This window comes from Tachypleus tridentatus, chromosome 8, assembly GCF_004210375.1.
Source record: "Tachypleus tridentatus isolate NWPU-2018 chromosome 8, ASM421037v1, whole genome shotgun sequence".
Lineage (NCBI taxonomy): Eukaryota > Metazoa > Arthropoda > Merostomata > Xiphosura > Limulidae > Tachypleus > Tachypleus tridentatus.
The window spans coordinates 148277697-148294202 of record NC_134832.1 but is presented as its reverse complement, the minus strand read 5'-3'; the positions used below and the strand labels follow the sequence as shown (position 1 = coordinate 148294202).

The 16506-nt window shown below is 34.3% G+C and overlaps 1 protein-coding gene across 3 annotated transcripts in view; it reads left to right on the top strand.

Moving 5' to 3' along the window:
* The first annotated feature begins 3401 nt into the window (after nucleotides 1-3401).
* Nucleotides 3402-16506, top strand: part of LOC143223728 (adipose-secreted signaling protein-like) — a 33242-nt gene continuing 20137 nt past the window's right edge. The window contains exons 1-4 of one of the 3 annotated variants that reach the window (XM_076452070.1): nucleotides 3402-3573; nucleotides 5936-6055; nucleotides 8009-8146; nucleotides 8418-8533. In XM_076452070.1, coding sequence (XP_076308185.1) covers nucleotides 6022-6055; nucleotides 8009-8146; nucleotides 8418-8533 — 288 coding nt within the window. In that variant the 5' untranslated portion in view covers nucleotides 3402-3573; nucleotides 5936-6021. Of the gene's footprint in view, nucleotides 3694-5935; nucleotides 6056-8008; nucleotides 8147-8417; nucleotides 8534-16506 lie in introns of all 3 variants that reach the window. The other 2 variants (XM_076452069.1, XM_076452068.1) reach the window with 2 other exon arrangements.

The window sequence follows — 16506 nt, the reverse complement described above, 5'->3', positions numbered from 1 at the left end:
CCATAACTGAGTCACGGATTTCACCTTGAAGAGATCACGAGCTGAAGAGTCGTTCCTTAGATCTAGAAATTCATCTTGGATATCATCTAGGATGCTGGATACATCAAGTTCAGTACAAAATGGGTTCCTTACCAGGGCCTCCTGTTCCTGTGATAGCTCAGGGAAGTAACGCTCGACTTCCTTTTCTAGAGACTGAAGATGTTCGGTAATCTCATCCTTGAGGAACTGATACAGTTGGATCTGAGACTCATCCGTCACTCCACAAAGTTTTCCAAACATAGCGATGTTTCCAAGATTGGTTTTCCGACGCCAGTTCTGCAGTTTGGAAACAAATGCCCGAAGACTATCTTGAAAAAGGAGAACATGTGTTTCCCTTCCTTGAAGCTTCAAATTGAGCTTGTTCAGCTGGTCAAAAATGTCGGCTAGGTACGCAACCCTTTTATTCCATGCTTCATCTTCGAAGTGAGCTACAAGATCTTTCCTTTCTTGAGTCTCCAGGAATAACTTTATTTCATCTTTCATTTCAAAGACATGATTAATAACGTTTCCTTTCGACAACCAACGTACTGCCGTGTAGAAGAGAAGGACTTCGTGGTCAGCATTCATGTGTTTGCATAGTTTTTTGAATAGGCGAGTGTTGAGTGCTTGAGTCTTTACATAATTTACAATTTTGATTATAGATTCAAGCATTTCTTGTAGAGAGGTAGGGAGAGTCTTACTGGCGAGAGCATATCGGTGAATCATGCAGTGGATGCCCTTTGCTTGAGGTGCTAGCTTCTTCACTCTCGACTGGAATCCTGATTTCGATCCCAGCATAGCTGGTGCCCCATCCGTACAAACCCCCACACACGTTTTCCCATTGAAGATCTTCGTCTTGAAAAAAAGTTGAAACTTTTTCCATGACATCATCAGCTTTTGTTGTGGTTTCAAGTGCACTGCAGAATAAAAATTCGTCTTTGATGTCACCTGAATTAATGTATCTCACGAAGACAAGCAACTGAGAACATGAACTTACATCTGTTGACTCGTCGAGCTGAAAGGAGATCAAAGGGGAACCCTTGATTTCAGTCAAAACCTGTTCCTTCATATCCATAGACATTTTAGAAATGAGCCTCTGTATAGTATTATTTGACAGGGATACTTGCTGCATCTTCTTTGCACTGGCTTCTCCAAGAATAATATTTACTGCTTTCATCATGCAGGGTTTAAGAAGTGTTTCTCCAATCGTTTGAGGCTTTTTTTTTGTTTAGCAATTTCGAATGCAATCGCATATGAAGCTTCCACTACGGCTGCACTCTGCTGCTGAAACGACCCACTTCTATCGATTCTTTGGCTTTTAAGACACCGTTCATGCCGTTTGAAGAAATCCAAACTCTTTTTTGCGTGTTCTGGATGTTTCGTCTCGAGATGACGCTTGAGTTTTGATGGTTTCATTGACTCTGCACTCAGGACAGCATGGCACAAAACACACTGTGGTTTCTCGATGCCGTCGTTGGCGAGCACAGTGGTGAAGCCAATGTTGAGGTAGCATTCTGAGTATCTGCGCCGTTTAGCCATGGACACAACTCACCTCTACTGCTTACTTATCTCCTTGTTAAAATAAAATAAAAATGTTGAATAATGAACGCTTTTGCAACTGTAGATCTTACACTGACTACTTGTGGGGGGTTCAGGTAGAGTAATGATGGGGCAAGTATTGGGAGGGAAGGGAGCGTGGCCAGTCGCGCGATTCGTCATCCACCAATCAGCAACGAACATGTGACTCACGTGTCGACAGCGAGTACACACACACTTAATCACAGCTAAACAGACACACAAGCATACGTACATGCGCGTGCACTCACATACTCGCTACTCACTAGTATACACATACATACAGTTGCAGACACATACACATTCACACAGACACGCATACATACACCCATAATATCACCTAATGACATTGAACTAACGTAGCACACGTTTTGCTTTGCACCGAAACAAAAAAAAAAATGTAAGAGCATGAAAATGTAATTGATGAAATAAAATTAATGTTATCCCAAGCTACTTCTAACAAGGCTACGCGACTCCCCTGCTAAGACTCCCCTGCTAAGGCTTTGCGACCCACCGGTTGGGAACCCCTGGTTTAGCACTTGTAGCATTTATCAAGGTCATTTATTTGTAACATTTTCAATAAATTAGGATCTTTATATAGTTTTGTTGATATAATATATACCAAATATGATAGAAGCTTTGATATTTAAATTTTAAGTCGATGTATTAATATTACATAGTTAAAAAAATTTAGATAATTCAAAACGTTGTAATATATGAATATTTTTACTCAAAATTAGACAGGTGGTTGCGCAACAAGCATCTCGACGCGGTTCAACTGCCGCACTTCAGCGTGTTTCTCATTGGTGGGCAGTTACAGGCACTTGCCACAAAAACTACAAACTGTTCTGTGATTTCTCCAATAATTCCCAAACCTTTCGTGACCCCGAGAAACTCCAAACGATCTCCAGGTTAAGAACCACTGGCTTAAACCATATTCAAAGGGACAATTAGCAACTTTGAAATTTTTTTAATCTTTTCCTGATCTGTATTCTGTAAAACTTTTGATTAAATTAAAATACAGAACAAAGTTTCGATCTTCTTGGGTCATCTTCAGATTACAAAGAGAGTTAAGGTCTGTTTTAATACCCACACCATCTGTCTTTAGCATACATCTTTACTTCAGATTGGTACTTGTTGTCATATTGTTTCTCCCGATCTATGTTTCTCTACCACCTTATTCTGTTGTGTACAGATGAATGGGATTTTCTCTTCGTCGCGCTATTTGTTTGCCCCTTTGCCTCAGTTGCGCTGTTTCCAGGTGCCCGGTTTGCCCCATTGCCTCGTGCGCTTCGTTGCTATGCAGATTGCATTGTGGTTATAATGTGACGGTCAATCCCACTTTTCGTTGGTTCCAGGTGCCCGGCCTCAAGCTACACTAAATTAGGGACGGCTAGCAAAACAAGCCTTCAAAACAAACAAACAAACAAACTTACGAATTAATTAGAAAAAAAAAACCTTTTATTTAATCTCGCGTTTTACTATTGCTGCTTCATCAGGACTTAAGTTACAATGATTTGCTAATGCATTCTGTTCAAATTGTTATAGCAGTTGGCCCCCAATGGCACAGGGGTATGTCTACAGACTTACACACTAAAAATCGGGTTTCGATACCCGTGGTGGGCAGAGCACAGATATCCCATTGTGTAGCTTTATGCTTAATTTAAAACAAACAAACTTGTAGCAGTCTATTTTCACTACAATATACGAGTAAAAGTTGTTTTATTAAATTTTGCATTACAAAAGAAAAGTAACTGTGTGTATAGAGGATATTAGATCGGGGAAGGGCAAAATTAATATCACAAGATTTATATGTTTATGATGTTGCAACTACGCAGGGTCAACAGAAAAACGCTAGCATCAGAAAGAAACCCAACTCGAGCGCTTTCGGAAAGTTGACTGAAGTGACGCCCTCTTTCCGGAAGAGCTTCGGTTATTTGGATTTCTTCTCTGATAGTAATAATAACAGTTATGTGGATGGTAAATCATATATACTGATATAGGCCTAAGTTGTAATAAGCGTTGTTTGTAAACTAAGGTTACATAGTTTCTCCGATTAATATTAGTAAAACCTTATTAGTCAGGAATCTGTTTACTAAGGTCTGTATATTAGTTTTATGAAGTATGTGAATAATGCCAAGAACTTTAATGTTATCCAGCTGTGAAAGTTGATAATAAATCTAGCCCTATCACAAATCTAAACACTACCACTGTATCATCATAAGACTAACGATGCTTGGTACTGACAAGGCTTAAAATGAATTAATAGTTGTAACGGTTTGGACCAAAATAAAAATTATTTACCATTTAGAAATGGTAGATTGAATCAAAAGTGCATATTTCATAGGGAAAAACAAAACAATCACCAGTTTAATAATTCTGAAACAAAAAAGCTTCCATATTTTTCGAGGATTGTTACCCAAACTATAAATTACATTGTAGATTATTTGATTGGAATATCATGTGCGGTTCTATTACTACTGCTAGTCTTATGGTATCAAGTACGTGTTGTAGGCTATTTAATTAATTTTTTAAAACCAAAAATTAAAATTTACCATGTGAACCTAAAAGACGAGTTCAAAGTATGTTATCATTGCAAAAATTATTATATTTCACTCAAAAAACATAAGTAGAACTAAAAATGATTTAAAATCACTTAGAACTTATAAAGTTTAAGCTTGACCAATTTTTATGAATACCAGTTCTTGAGGTCAAATATCTGGGAACTTTGGCTTCCTACAATGCAATGTCTGCATAGCAACCAAAGCAAAGGAGCAAATAAGTAACATGACAAAGAGGAAATCCCATTTATCTGTACACTTGCCCACTGTCTAAACTCGTTGTAATGACTATTCATGTTTGTGGCAAACTTTTATTGTTACAACCTGCAAATGTGGTGAAGAGTTGTTGGGTATTAAATTGTACCAATAACAAACCTTCTGTTTGAATTCACAGTGAATGTGTAATAGGACTGCTGAAAAAGCATTATATAATCCTGCAAGGTCTGCTACCCATTCAGAGTGTGAAACAAGTTTCAGATGAACTTGATGAAAAGTATTTGACAAACATTGGTATAAGATTGGAGTTTGTGTTGCACTAGCCCTTAAACTGGACTGAAAGAACGGTATATAAGGAGTTTAATACTGCAATATAAACCAATATGTTCTATTCTTCTCAGAATGATTTTTCATTTGTTATAGTACATTGTAAGGCATTGTACTATTTTTATTATGGTGAACTATGGCTGTATGCATATATTTAGTACATGGTCACTAGTCTAAACTCTTTAGCTAAGTGTTGACCTTCTGACATTGTAGTACAACCTGAAGTTGTTGAAATAAATTATTATTATTATTTTGAACATTATGTCATGTTTGTCCTATCACTGTTTTCATTGCTTTATCAATAAACTATTATTTTTCATAGAGAGTTTTTCATGTTAAAGCCATTTGAGAGAAGTGGCCATATTCTGACGGTTCACATTAACCGTGCATACATTATTTGCAAGTGGAATGTCTGTTCTGCATCATCAGTGTTTGTGGATGTATGTGGTATTAGTTATGCAGTTTTCCACAGGAAGACTTCTGTGATTTGTTTGAAGTACTTTGGTTATAACTATACTCACTTCACTGGTGATTACCCGTTTGTCGAGATGGCTGTTACATAACCAGGCAAAATCATATCACTGTGGCATCAAGCCTACTTCAGAAATAGTTAATATTGAAAAATAATGCTGGTGTTGAAATTCTAATTAAATAAAAAAGCAAAATTATTATTAGAAACCTAATATATTATGTGTTATTTACTTCATTATGTATGATTTTAGTGTATAATTTTTTCAAATGTCTGAATGCCTTCTAGAGGCACAGTGATATTTCTTGGACTTACAGCAATAGAAACTGGGTTTCAATACCTGTGGTGGTTAGAGAACAGGTAGCCCATTGTGTAACTTTGTGCTTAACTTTAAATAAACAAACAAAAGAACAATTACTGTCTAAACTGGGATTATATTGGTTCTGATGTGAGGGTCCTTATTGCAGGTAATGAAAATCCATAAGAGCTTCAAACTGGTACAAAGTAAATAAATATTTAAAATTCTACTAATTTAATTTCAAATTCCAGTAAACACTTTTTCAAGCTACAAGAAAACACAAGAATTTTTAAAACTACTTCAGGAATTGAAACTTAAGAAAAGTCATAAATACAGCCCAACATGTCATTAAATGTTAATTTCTGAACAACAAAATTAAATAAATCTGACAATTTAATGTAAGGAGTAAATCATGCTTGATATAAATTACACAGTGAAGGTTCTTAATCATAAAATTGTTTTATTATACAGCACAACTGGTTAAGAGGGAAGCTGAGAAAACTATTGTTGATTTGAAGCATCATGGAAAATGTTTTAAGATACTTTCTTACAGTTTCATGCATTATTTTGGGGTCATTGACCATTACATAGGTAAGTGTGAAGTGCTAGCGAGTGGGAAGTTGAAAACATTTTTAACACTTTAGTATGTGTGCACCTTTATTATATGCCAGTCAAAGTGTTTATATCACTGTTGATACCATTACAAGTAAGCTTCATAATTCTCTGACATAATCTTTCTGAAAGACGGTGTTATTTGATTTGTGATCACTATTCCAGCTTTGGGAACTAGGTGATTTGAAACCAGGAAAAATGAAAAATTGGTCCTGTTCTATAACTTTCTGATATATTAAATTTGTTCATAGTATTTTAAAATATAAATTTATGGACAGAGAATAATCAGAAGAAATATAATTTTTTTGTGTGGTTTCAATATTATTGATAAATTTATTTTGTATAGACACAACTGAAGTATAGTACCTTTCTTAAAATAACTTACCAAGTTTGTTTTTCAGAACTTGCAGTGCATACTGGAGGATATACATTTTGGTAATAAAGTCAAAAATACCATCTTATCTTCCATTAATAATAAAATAATAATAATAGTATTAGTTCTGATGAAGCCAAAATAATTTGTTTTCTTTATCTGTAAAGTAAGTCATTTTATCCTAACTTCAATACCAAGAGAATGAATTTGTAGCTCTTGTGTGTAAACAAAAGAAATGAAATCTAAATTGAAATGTTGCATTAGCATATTGGAATAAACACTATAGTAGTGAAGGTTCACTTGCATAAATAATTTAAAGAATGAAATAATGTATTGTAATTCTTAACTAATACATTATATTATCAGTCTCACATATTTACTTATAAAATGTATAAAAACGTTATGTTGAATTCATTTGTACAGAAATTGTTAGAAGTATTAAAAACTAATTAACTGACTTAACCTTACAAGTCAAAGTACAAAGAGAGTGAACAATATGTAAAGTAACTGAATTGTTGTTTAGTTTACCATTTGTAATCTACAGGTACATCTTTATCTCTGCTGATACACAGTAAACGTTATACTTGGATTTTGAACAGTAAGAGTAGCTATTATGGTGCAAAATGGGTGTAGATTTAAAAAAAAAACTTCTAAATAACTTCAATAACTAATGAACATTAACCAAACCTTGAATAATAAATATTTAGAATTCATTTTAAAATTCTATGAAATAATAAAAATTTCATATGTTGACTGTAAAAGATCCTTTAAAAACATCAATAATGAATACTGTTTAAAGTGATGGTATTGAAGTTTTGTAGACTGGTAAGTTATTGTTTGAAAATAAACTTATTAGCTTTATGTATTGGTAACAGTAAGAAGGGGCTGTATACATGTATATACACACATATACAGATGCAGATATAGCCCTGTGTTTTGTATTACAATATAGCCAGTGAATTAAGTTACTGAAAATCCAATAAAAATGTGTTCAGTGACATCCAAGTTATAGAAGACAATGTAAGTTAAAGTAACAAGGAAACTTGGAAGAGAATGGAACTTAGAGATATTTAAATTTTAGTTACCCCGAAATATGTTTAAGAAATAGTAGTCATACTAGTTGGTTTGATATAACAAGTAATGAACATAAAAATGTGTGCTTGTTCTCCTTTACACAGTGCAACGTAAGCTGTTAAACAATCAAGTTTTAATGTTCATTGTGAATAAAGCAATGACACTATCTAAAAATGGGCTTAAGTCCTTTCCGTCCCATAAACCCTACAATGAACAAAAAGTGCTTACAGTTACAGCAGGTTTACTTCCTAAATACTACAGCATATGTGTACTAAAAAATTCAACCCCTAAATATTTTACCTATCCTGAATATTCCCCCTCACTAGGAAGAGACTGGTACAGTCTTGTTTGTAAGGGAATAAAATATTTGTTTTTACACTTAAATGGCTCCTATAGGTGATCATAGAAATGAAACATTTGAATGTAAATAGTACCTGAAGTTTTTTTGAGTTTCAGTGTATAACTTGCAATACAATATTTTCTAGGGCATTCACTCTGGACTCTTGATTTGTTGATGAAGAGGGACACCTTCAGTAATAATTTGTTTTGTTCTGTAAATAACCCATGCTGTTTATCTGAAAGTAACATGGAAGTTGAAGAACATTTTGGTGTACTAGAAAGTGGTAAGTTATGCATCAGGTAATATCTCTTTATATATTTTTGTAAAGTTAATTCATTTATAGGGTTTATTCCTCACAATAAAATAGTGCGACAGCATTTCTTGGTAGCTGAATTACTAATTAAGGAAAACATCTCTTTGCTTACTCACCTATTTTACATATGAATTGAAAATCTGTTGTGACAAGTGTTTAAAAATGTTCACCTTCTTTATTAGAGATGACTGTTGTTAAATTCACTCTTTTTGAACTACTTATGTTTAAACATTTTTTACAGTAGGTCAGCATCGGGTCCACTTCAATGAAGAATCAGATTATTTTGGCCATGATGCAAATATCATTGTTCATCCTCTGAACGACATGCACATTAATGTTCATCTGGGATTTTTACAGGCAAGTTATTATTACTAGGTTTTGAAAATCTTTATTCTTAAATAATAAAGTGTCAAGAAAACTCCTCTAATTTAAGCTTTAATGTGACTTTACATCTCACATGTGTTCAGAGACTGTTACTTCTCTTGAGTTTTCCAAGAAAGCCCTCACTGAGATGTAGATTCTATTGGGTTGTACAAAACATCCCTTACTGAGACTATGCTTTTCTTTAATTGTTTGAGATACCTCTTACTAGAGCCAGACAGTTTACTTAATCTGAGATATCACTACATTTAGTCATTCACACACAGTTGGCCCTGCCCATCGGTTTCAGTTTTGTAATTACTTGTTCATGTACACCTACTTCTCAGTAACCAATCAGAATGTCTCCCATGTAGGTGGTGGGAAGTTTGCAAGGTTATTATTATTATGATAATTATTAAATCTTAGAAGGAAGGGATAAGTGAAAATCTTGTCTGAAAAATATATTTCTTTTCCAAATACAATTTAGTTAGTTAGCCTGATAAATTACAGTGGAATTCTGCAATATTTAAAGATGAGTTGAAGTATTTGGTTATTTCAAAATGCATATATATAAAACTTAAAACAATTATTTTGTTTTACTTCTTCCACGTGCTAAATTTGACAAGGCATAGTGAATTACGACAAGAGGGTGAGTACAAAGTTTGTTAAGAAGAAACAATCATTGTTTTCTGTATTTATTTGTTAAAGGTATCAAGAAAAATATCTGAAATATAAGAACTTGTTTCTAAATAGTGATAATATGTATATATTCATGTGTATAATGACTGAAACATGTGTGTTTAATAAAATACTGGTTCACTGGAACAAACTGAAGACAAGAATGTATTCCCAAGATAGGTAGTATAGGTATTAAAACTAATTAAAATAAAGAACAATGTTTTGACCTTCTTAGGTCATCTTCAGGTCAACAAAGATAGTTTTCAACTGACTGTTGCCTAACACATCTTAGGGATGAAAGTATAAACAGGTACAGGAATGTAGGGGGCATTGCAGTTAGATATTAGGTTATTAATTAGTATAGGTATGAAAGCATTCCTTTATATTGGTTTATTTTTGGTTTGAGTTGTTGTATAAATAGGGTTTCTTTGCTTTTGTGTTTGTATTTCTTTATTTATTTAGTATCTGGGTGTTTTCTATTATGTTGTGCTTTTTTGATTTGCAGTGTTAAAAAATGTCTGAAAGTGTTTTTTGGTGTTCTTGAAATCTGGTGTACATTTTTCTGCTTGTTTCTCTGATGTAGAAGTCGTGGTAGTTGTTATATTGTATTTTGTAAATAATGTTGGTATATTGACTCCCTTTATTTCGTTCTACCAAACTAAAACTTCTCATTTTGCAGTGTTAATGTTTTGTTTGTTTTTTCTCACATTTTTTTAAAAACTTCATATCAAGTGTAAATATTTTTTATGTTTTTTATCCCTTCAATTTATCAGTTTTAAATGACCAATCACCTTTAATGTCCTTCACTTTTTTTTTTTTTACTGAAGCTCATGTTTCCACTTCAGAAGTGATATAATTTACTTACTGCTTCAGAAGGGTAAGCCTTGACAGGGGAATTGCTGGCTTTCTTATGTTGGGAGATTGTTATATCAGTTAATCTTTGTCATGCCTTGAGTTTGGGGCTCTCACATTTTGAATATGGCCTGCCAACTTTGGAAAAATGAGCTTTTATACTGTTGTTGTTTTAATATTTTTTTATATAACTATTATTTGTTGTTGTTGTTTGGGTTGAATAATGCAAGTTTAGTTAAAAGTTGTTAATACTTAGTGTAAGCTTAGGGTTTTAAGTTAAAACCAGGTGATATCCTGTGTAGTACAACATTATATTAAGCCTAATAGGTATCTCTGTTATCTTATGCCTTTCAGTCATTAAATTTTACTGGTAACACATAAATTAAGTTAAATATATTGTTTTCTTCAACAGATACCAGCTAATACATTTTTTATTGTCAATAAACAGATACTTAATTTTATAATATAAAGACTACTTTCATAATTATGTGTAATTTCAAACTTCTTAAAATTAATTTGGTGAGGACTCCTGGAGCTTTAGTCTGCCCAACCTTCTCTCAGTATTCATTTCCTTCTTCCTAAAACTGTTGAACCTGTTTGGAATGACATACATTTTGATTTTTTTTTCCTCTACCTGCTTATGTCTTGTTTTCCCATACCTCTCCTGCAGCAGTGTGCTAGGGCTACCTCAGCCCTTTTTAGTCGCATTTCACACTAATTCTTTTCCACTTTTTCTCCAGACATTGTGATTTACACTGAACACTTTTGTCTCTTTTTGAAAGAGGGTGGTTGTATTCTTTAGCTTGCCATCAGGTATGTTATTCTTTATTTTTTTATTCTCTACACATAAAATCTTTGCTTCCTATATGGGGATCAGACTCTCATTCTATCCTTTTATCTGTCACCAAGTTTTTCAGCCTCCATTGTCCACTATTGGATCTCTCAGAAGAATTGTTTGCTATACACCTATTTTCTGATGCATTCCACTAAATCCTTGGGTATTTTTGTGGGAGACCTACTCCCTCCTTATTTCCAAGTTTGAGTGATTGCCATCTTCTTTTCTTTCCATATGCAGAATAATTCTTTGGTTTTGGGATCTTCTGAGGTGGGACACTGTCATGTATTAGGTTTGTTTACCATCCATTTCTACATGGGACTTATGGCTGGCTCTTTTTCTCCACCAGTCCATTATGGTGAGTGTAAGGGGGCTACTCCTGTGACTTTAGCTCACATGGGTATCTGTGATGCCCCATTCAATTATTTTTTTTGGTTGCTCATTTGTCTTATTTGATCCATTGCATTCTTTATTCATGTTCCATGTCTTGTACCTTCCTGTCATTTACTTATCTCTGAGGGTTTTCCCATTAATCTTGTATTCTCGATGCTGATTGGAATTCTATGATTGATCTTTACCATCTTATCACTTTTTAGTTCTTTCCCGATTTATTGTGTTGTCATTTATCACACTCTGGTAAGCAATTTCTCCAGGACTAAGGATGTCCAAGAAGCTCTCGATGTCATGCCATCACTGTTAACTGTATTACTGTTAGCAAGATTCTACTGTGTTAGTGGATGTGGCTTCTATGGAAGCATTTAACCAACTTGGTATTGCATACATGCAATCTCTTCAATGGATGGTGCATGACATACAAAATCTTGTAAGGTTCCTTTCCCTCTTTGACAATAAGTGATTGAACAAAGACCCCGTGTTGTTCAAACTGCTTCTTTCCCCTTGTCTGGATTTTTGTTTTTTTTCTGATGGTTACCTTCAGTATATTTGCCCAAAAGGTCTTGTTGTGTTAACACCCTGAACCTTCTGTTAGACCTGTATGCTTTGTTTGACTTTCTTCCTCCTTTCAGGAATTGCATAATAATGATCCATTCTGACAGTTTGCCAGTGGTGGCTTACATCACTCACCAAGGGTACTGCCATTCTAGTTTCTTTTGGGATCAGCCTGAGATCTTCCTTTTATGAGCCCAAACACTTGACGTATGTAGCTTGGCTTGTCATATTTTGAGTTCTTTCACCCTTGTTGCAGATTTCCTTTCCAACCCTGACACTTGATCTCACTGAATGATCTCTTAATCCTTAAAAATGTCTGATAGTTCTGACATCAATGGGGTACTTCCCAGTGGGATTCATTTACCTCTTTCTTTGATTCCAAGTTACCTTTTTTCTTTCTACTTTGGTCTCTAGTTTTCCTTCCAACTGTCCTGGTTGTATATGCATTTAGACAGGATTAGGACCATTTTATAGCTTTATTTTATCATTCTGTCTGTCATTTTCCATGTGTAATTTTATTCATACATGCCACTCTGTGTCAGGTTTTCTGATTGCTCCTTCCTGGGTGGCTCAGATCTATTTTTCTTGGCTCCTTCAGTTCAGTCTGTTCATTTTTTTATTATTATTACAGATTTTTTGTAACCTTCACTTTGGTGACTTGTGTGGCATATTCTTTTTCATCATCTTCATTTCCTCCTATCTCCCACTTCTCAGATCCAGGTGGCCTTCTATGTCTCATACTTGCATATGGTTGTTTAATTTCCTTCAAGGCCCCTCTCTGTTGGTTCCCTTTCTCACAGTTTAATTACCTGGCACCACTCTTCTGTTCACGACTTTTTCCTTCCTCCATTATCAATTATTTTTTTATTTGATTGTTGTTTTTTTCTTCCTTGTCTCTTTCTTCTCAAAATTAATTCCTGATTTCTTCACTCTGATCAGGTACTTTAACTTTTACTTGCATCTTACCTTGGCTTTATGTTTGAGGTACTTTTTCCACCACAAACTAAGACTACATTCCATAAGTTTATCTCCAATTATCTGCTTTTGATAGCTGTTCTATCCTTGACAGGGTACCATCTTTCACCTGTCATCATTCTTCATTCTTTGGTGACACTGTGACTAGGTAAGTTACAGTTTTTTGTGTGTGTGTGTATATACACACACACACACTTTTTTTTCATGAGCATGTCTTTTATTTTTCTTTAAGGATCCTGCTCTGTGGCAAGTAATGCCTGTTCACATAAATTATTCAAATCTGCATTGAAAGCCCATGATATCTTCATAGTTATTACTGCTATTGTCACAAAATACACACTGATGAGATGGGGTGTTCCACAAGATCACTTGTACGTTTTCTTTGTAATATATCTGTTTCATAAATTCTGGATAGTAATAACCCATGGACTTTGTGAGTAATTTAGAAGGGAATAGCTGTCCATCCATGCCATTTCATACATTGAATAAATCCGTAGGATTTTTGTAACTGTCTTTTTCTCTGCTTTCAGTGTTGATATTTTTCTAGACTCTGCTGAATTTCTTCCTCTGGTTTCTTATTATGGAGTGCGAGTCCCTAAAACAATCCAGTTCAAAGCTGCAAGAGTGGTACACCATGGAGGTATTCTCCTGAATATGATAATGGTATCTGATCCAAAAAATAATGAATCCATTGGGTTGAGAGTAAGTTGCTGGTATTCTGTTTTTGTAGATGATATGTCCTCCAATCTGATGCTCCATCTGAATTGGTTTGTCTGAGGGGATATTCTGGCATTGGAGTAAGACATTAAATTGCAATTCACCTCTTTTATTGGAATTCTTCATTGTACTTCACATGGGTTTTGGATTCAAAGCAGGACCAATCAACATAAGCCCTCACACATGTATTACTTGAATCTCTGTTTCTTCCTACAGTTGGCATCATGTTCATTGCTAATGTGCTATGAGTCATAGTGAATGAATATGCAGGTTGCAACAGTTCTTCCTCTTTCACTAACCCTTGAAAATTTGCATATACCGAGTATTATATAGTGTTGGGGCTGGTTTCTATCTGATTGGGTTTGAGTGGAATATCCCACAATATAGGGGCATCTTGATCATTCTGATCATCTGGATGTTGGGTTCCCAGATCTGTAATTTGTTATCAATTTGCTTTCATGCACTTTGTTCACAAATCATTGGGCATGATGTCTCCCTTGGTCTGCTGAACTTGAGGTGAAGATGGTATGATCTCTTTTCAACCCCCACCCAATGGCTGGGTTTTGGATTGTAGTAGACCTGTCACAGGTGTGATCCTACCCCCTACATAGATGCCAGTTAACATGCTGTGTACAGTTGATTGCACCCTAGTCTCATTCTATTTCCTCTCATCCATGTTATTGTTGTAAAAGGGATAAAGATTCTAATTTCAGATGGTTCAGATCTCTATCCAGCCATTGTTCTCTCTGTTTTGGGTGTACCTCTCCCATTTTCCAACCCATGTTTACAACACGTCATTCTTCACTATATATCTGGTACAGATTTGGTATGGTCTCCTACATAGGATCCTCTACTGTGAAGATCTCCACTTTTTGGATGCTCTTTGAATGCTTTTGAAGAGTGCCTCTTTCCCACACACTGATTCCTTTGCCTGTTTAATGTGAATTCAAGCTATATCTCAATGGAGGTAAGTTGACATATGATATCTGGTGTTTTAATTTTTTTTTATACTGAAAATATATTTTTGATAGATACTTCATCCCCACTGAAAACCAGTGTTTCAATTTTCTACCAATACTCGAAAGGATTGTTTTGTAAAATCATGTAGAGGAAGTCATATAAATCAGGAGGGTGCACTCATGTTGGTGGAGGGTTGTTGCACGATGATACATTTGTGATACACAGTTGAACCACCTTGATCATGGGGTATCTTGGAGTGCAAGGCATGTAGTATGCACAAAAGATTTTGCTTATAGAAAGTAACACTGAACAAGAATAACAATATCTAAGAGAAAAGTTAAGTACCCATCTGAAATACATTTCTTGTACAGGAAAATTATGACTTTTATACTGATAATTATGGTAATATGAGTGCACGAATGCTGCAACATTGAAACTTCTGTAATGTTAGTTAGACACAGCTGACAAGTTGATAAAATAACAAATATATATAGATATATAATGTGATGAGATACAAACTTCTTAAACTAAACAAAAGTGGTTTCTTGTTATAATTTGTAGTCATCCTAGAACAAAAAGTGTAATTTATACCTATCTTTTTAATTTTTATGGTGGTCACAAGGTTGGTGAAATCAACCAAATCTGTACAGAGATACAGTATTGAAAATAACAGATAATATATAAAGTTTTTCCTCATTAAAAGTGTGAAACTGTTTAAAGGTTATTAAAGGTTTTGTATATGAAACATGACAAATTTCTGATGCATTAAAATATCTTTAATCTTAAAATCAAAATTACTTTGTATATTGGATAGTCAAGATTTCAAAAGAAAAAATGAATGATCTAATCATTATTATAAAAGTCTTAAAATTTAATAAAAACAATGTGATATTTTGTGTGCTAGAGCCGTGTAATGTTTACTGATAATATGCAAGTCACAGTATGAAAACCTTAACAAGCACAAAGTGGTTATGAGGTCAGTCTGTGGGTTGTAGCCTGTAGGGAGAGAGTTAATGTAATGAAAATGATCAATCATTTGGAAATTAGTGTTTCCAGTTGTTACTGTTATCAATTATTCTCTATCCAAGTCTTATGTTAGAATGATGAATTAGTTTAATGCAGTCAATGAATCAGTCTTTCATCCCTTACTGAGACTGTTCTTTATGTGAGCTGTCTGAGAAATCCCCTACCAAAATTATTTCTTGTAGGTTAAAGAGAGTTTATCCATATTGACATGGGCTTGTGTATTTTGCATGACCTTGTAACCACCATGAAAGTATACATCAAGATGTTAACCATTGATGTGTGTGCCACATGTGGCACACTGTGGAAATTGTATGACATGCCAAATTGTTTTAGTAAATATTTATTGTAAATTTTTGTGTAAAAATACATTGGCAGAAAAGGTGGATTTGTAACATTATTTACAAAACATATTAGTAATCCCATTATATCACTTCATTCTGTTATGCATCAAAATCTGGCTAATGATGTCTTGAAGGTGTAATGAAAATTGTGACTAAGGTAGTAAATTTCATCACTTCTTGTAAATTGAATAAAAGACAGTCACTTGTGACTGAGGTTATTTCAACATATGGTGGTTTGTTAAATTATAACAATACCTATTGGCATAGTCATGGTTGTATGCTTGAATGATTTGTTGATATTGTCTACTGGAAGTGGAAGAAGACCCAGTAGTCATCTAATCAAACACAGAGCAACAGAAATAGACACATCTTACTGGTACAAGATTTGTCTAACATCATATTTCACTGAATGCTAAAGAGAGTCAGCTATATTGATTTAGTGTCGTCTAAACATGAGCTGTCGATATTTTACTGAAAAAGATTTTGATTAATTCTTGTAATTTAGGAATCACATGAGGCTAAACTTTGGGTTTTACTGGAAGATTAATTCTTGTAATTTAGGAATCATATGTGGCTAAACTTTGGGTTTTACTGGAAGATTAATTCTTGTAATTTAGGAATCACATGAGGCTAAACTT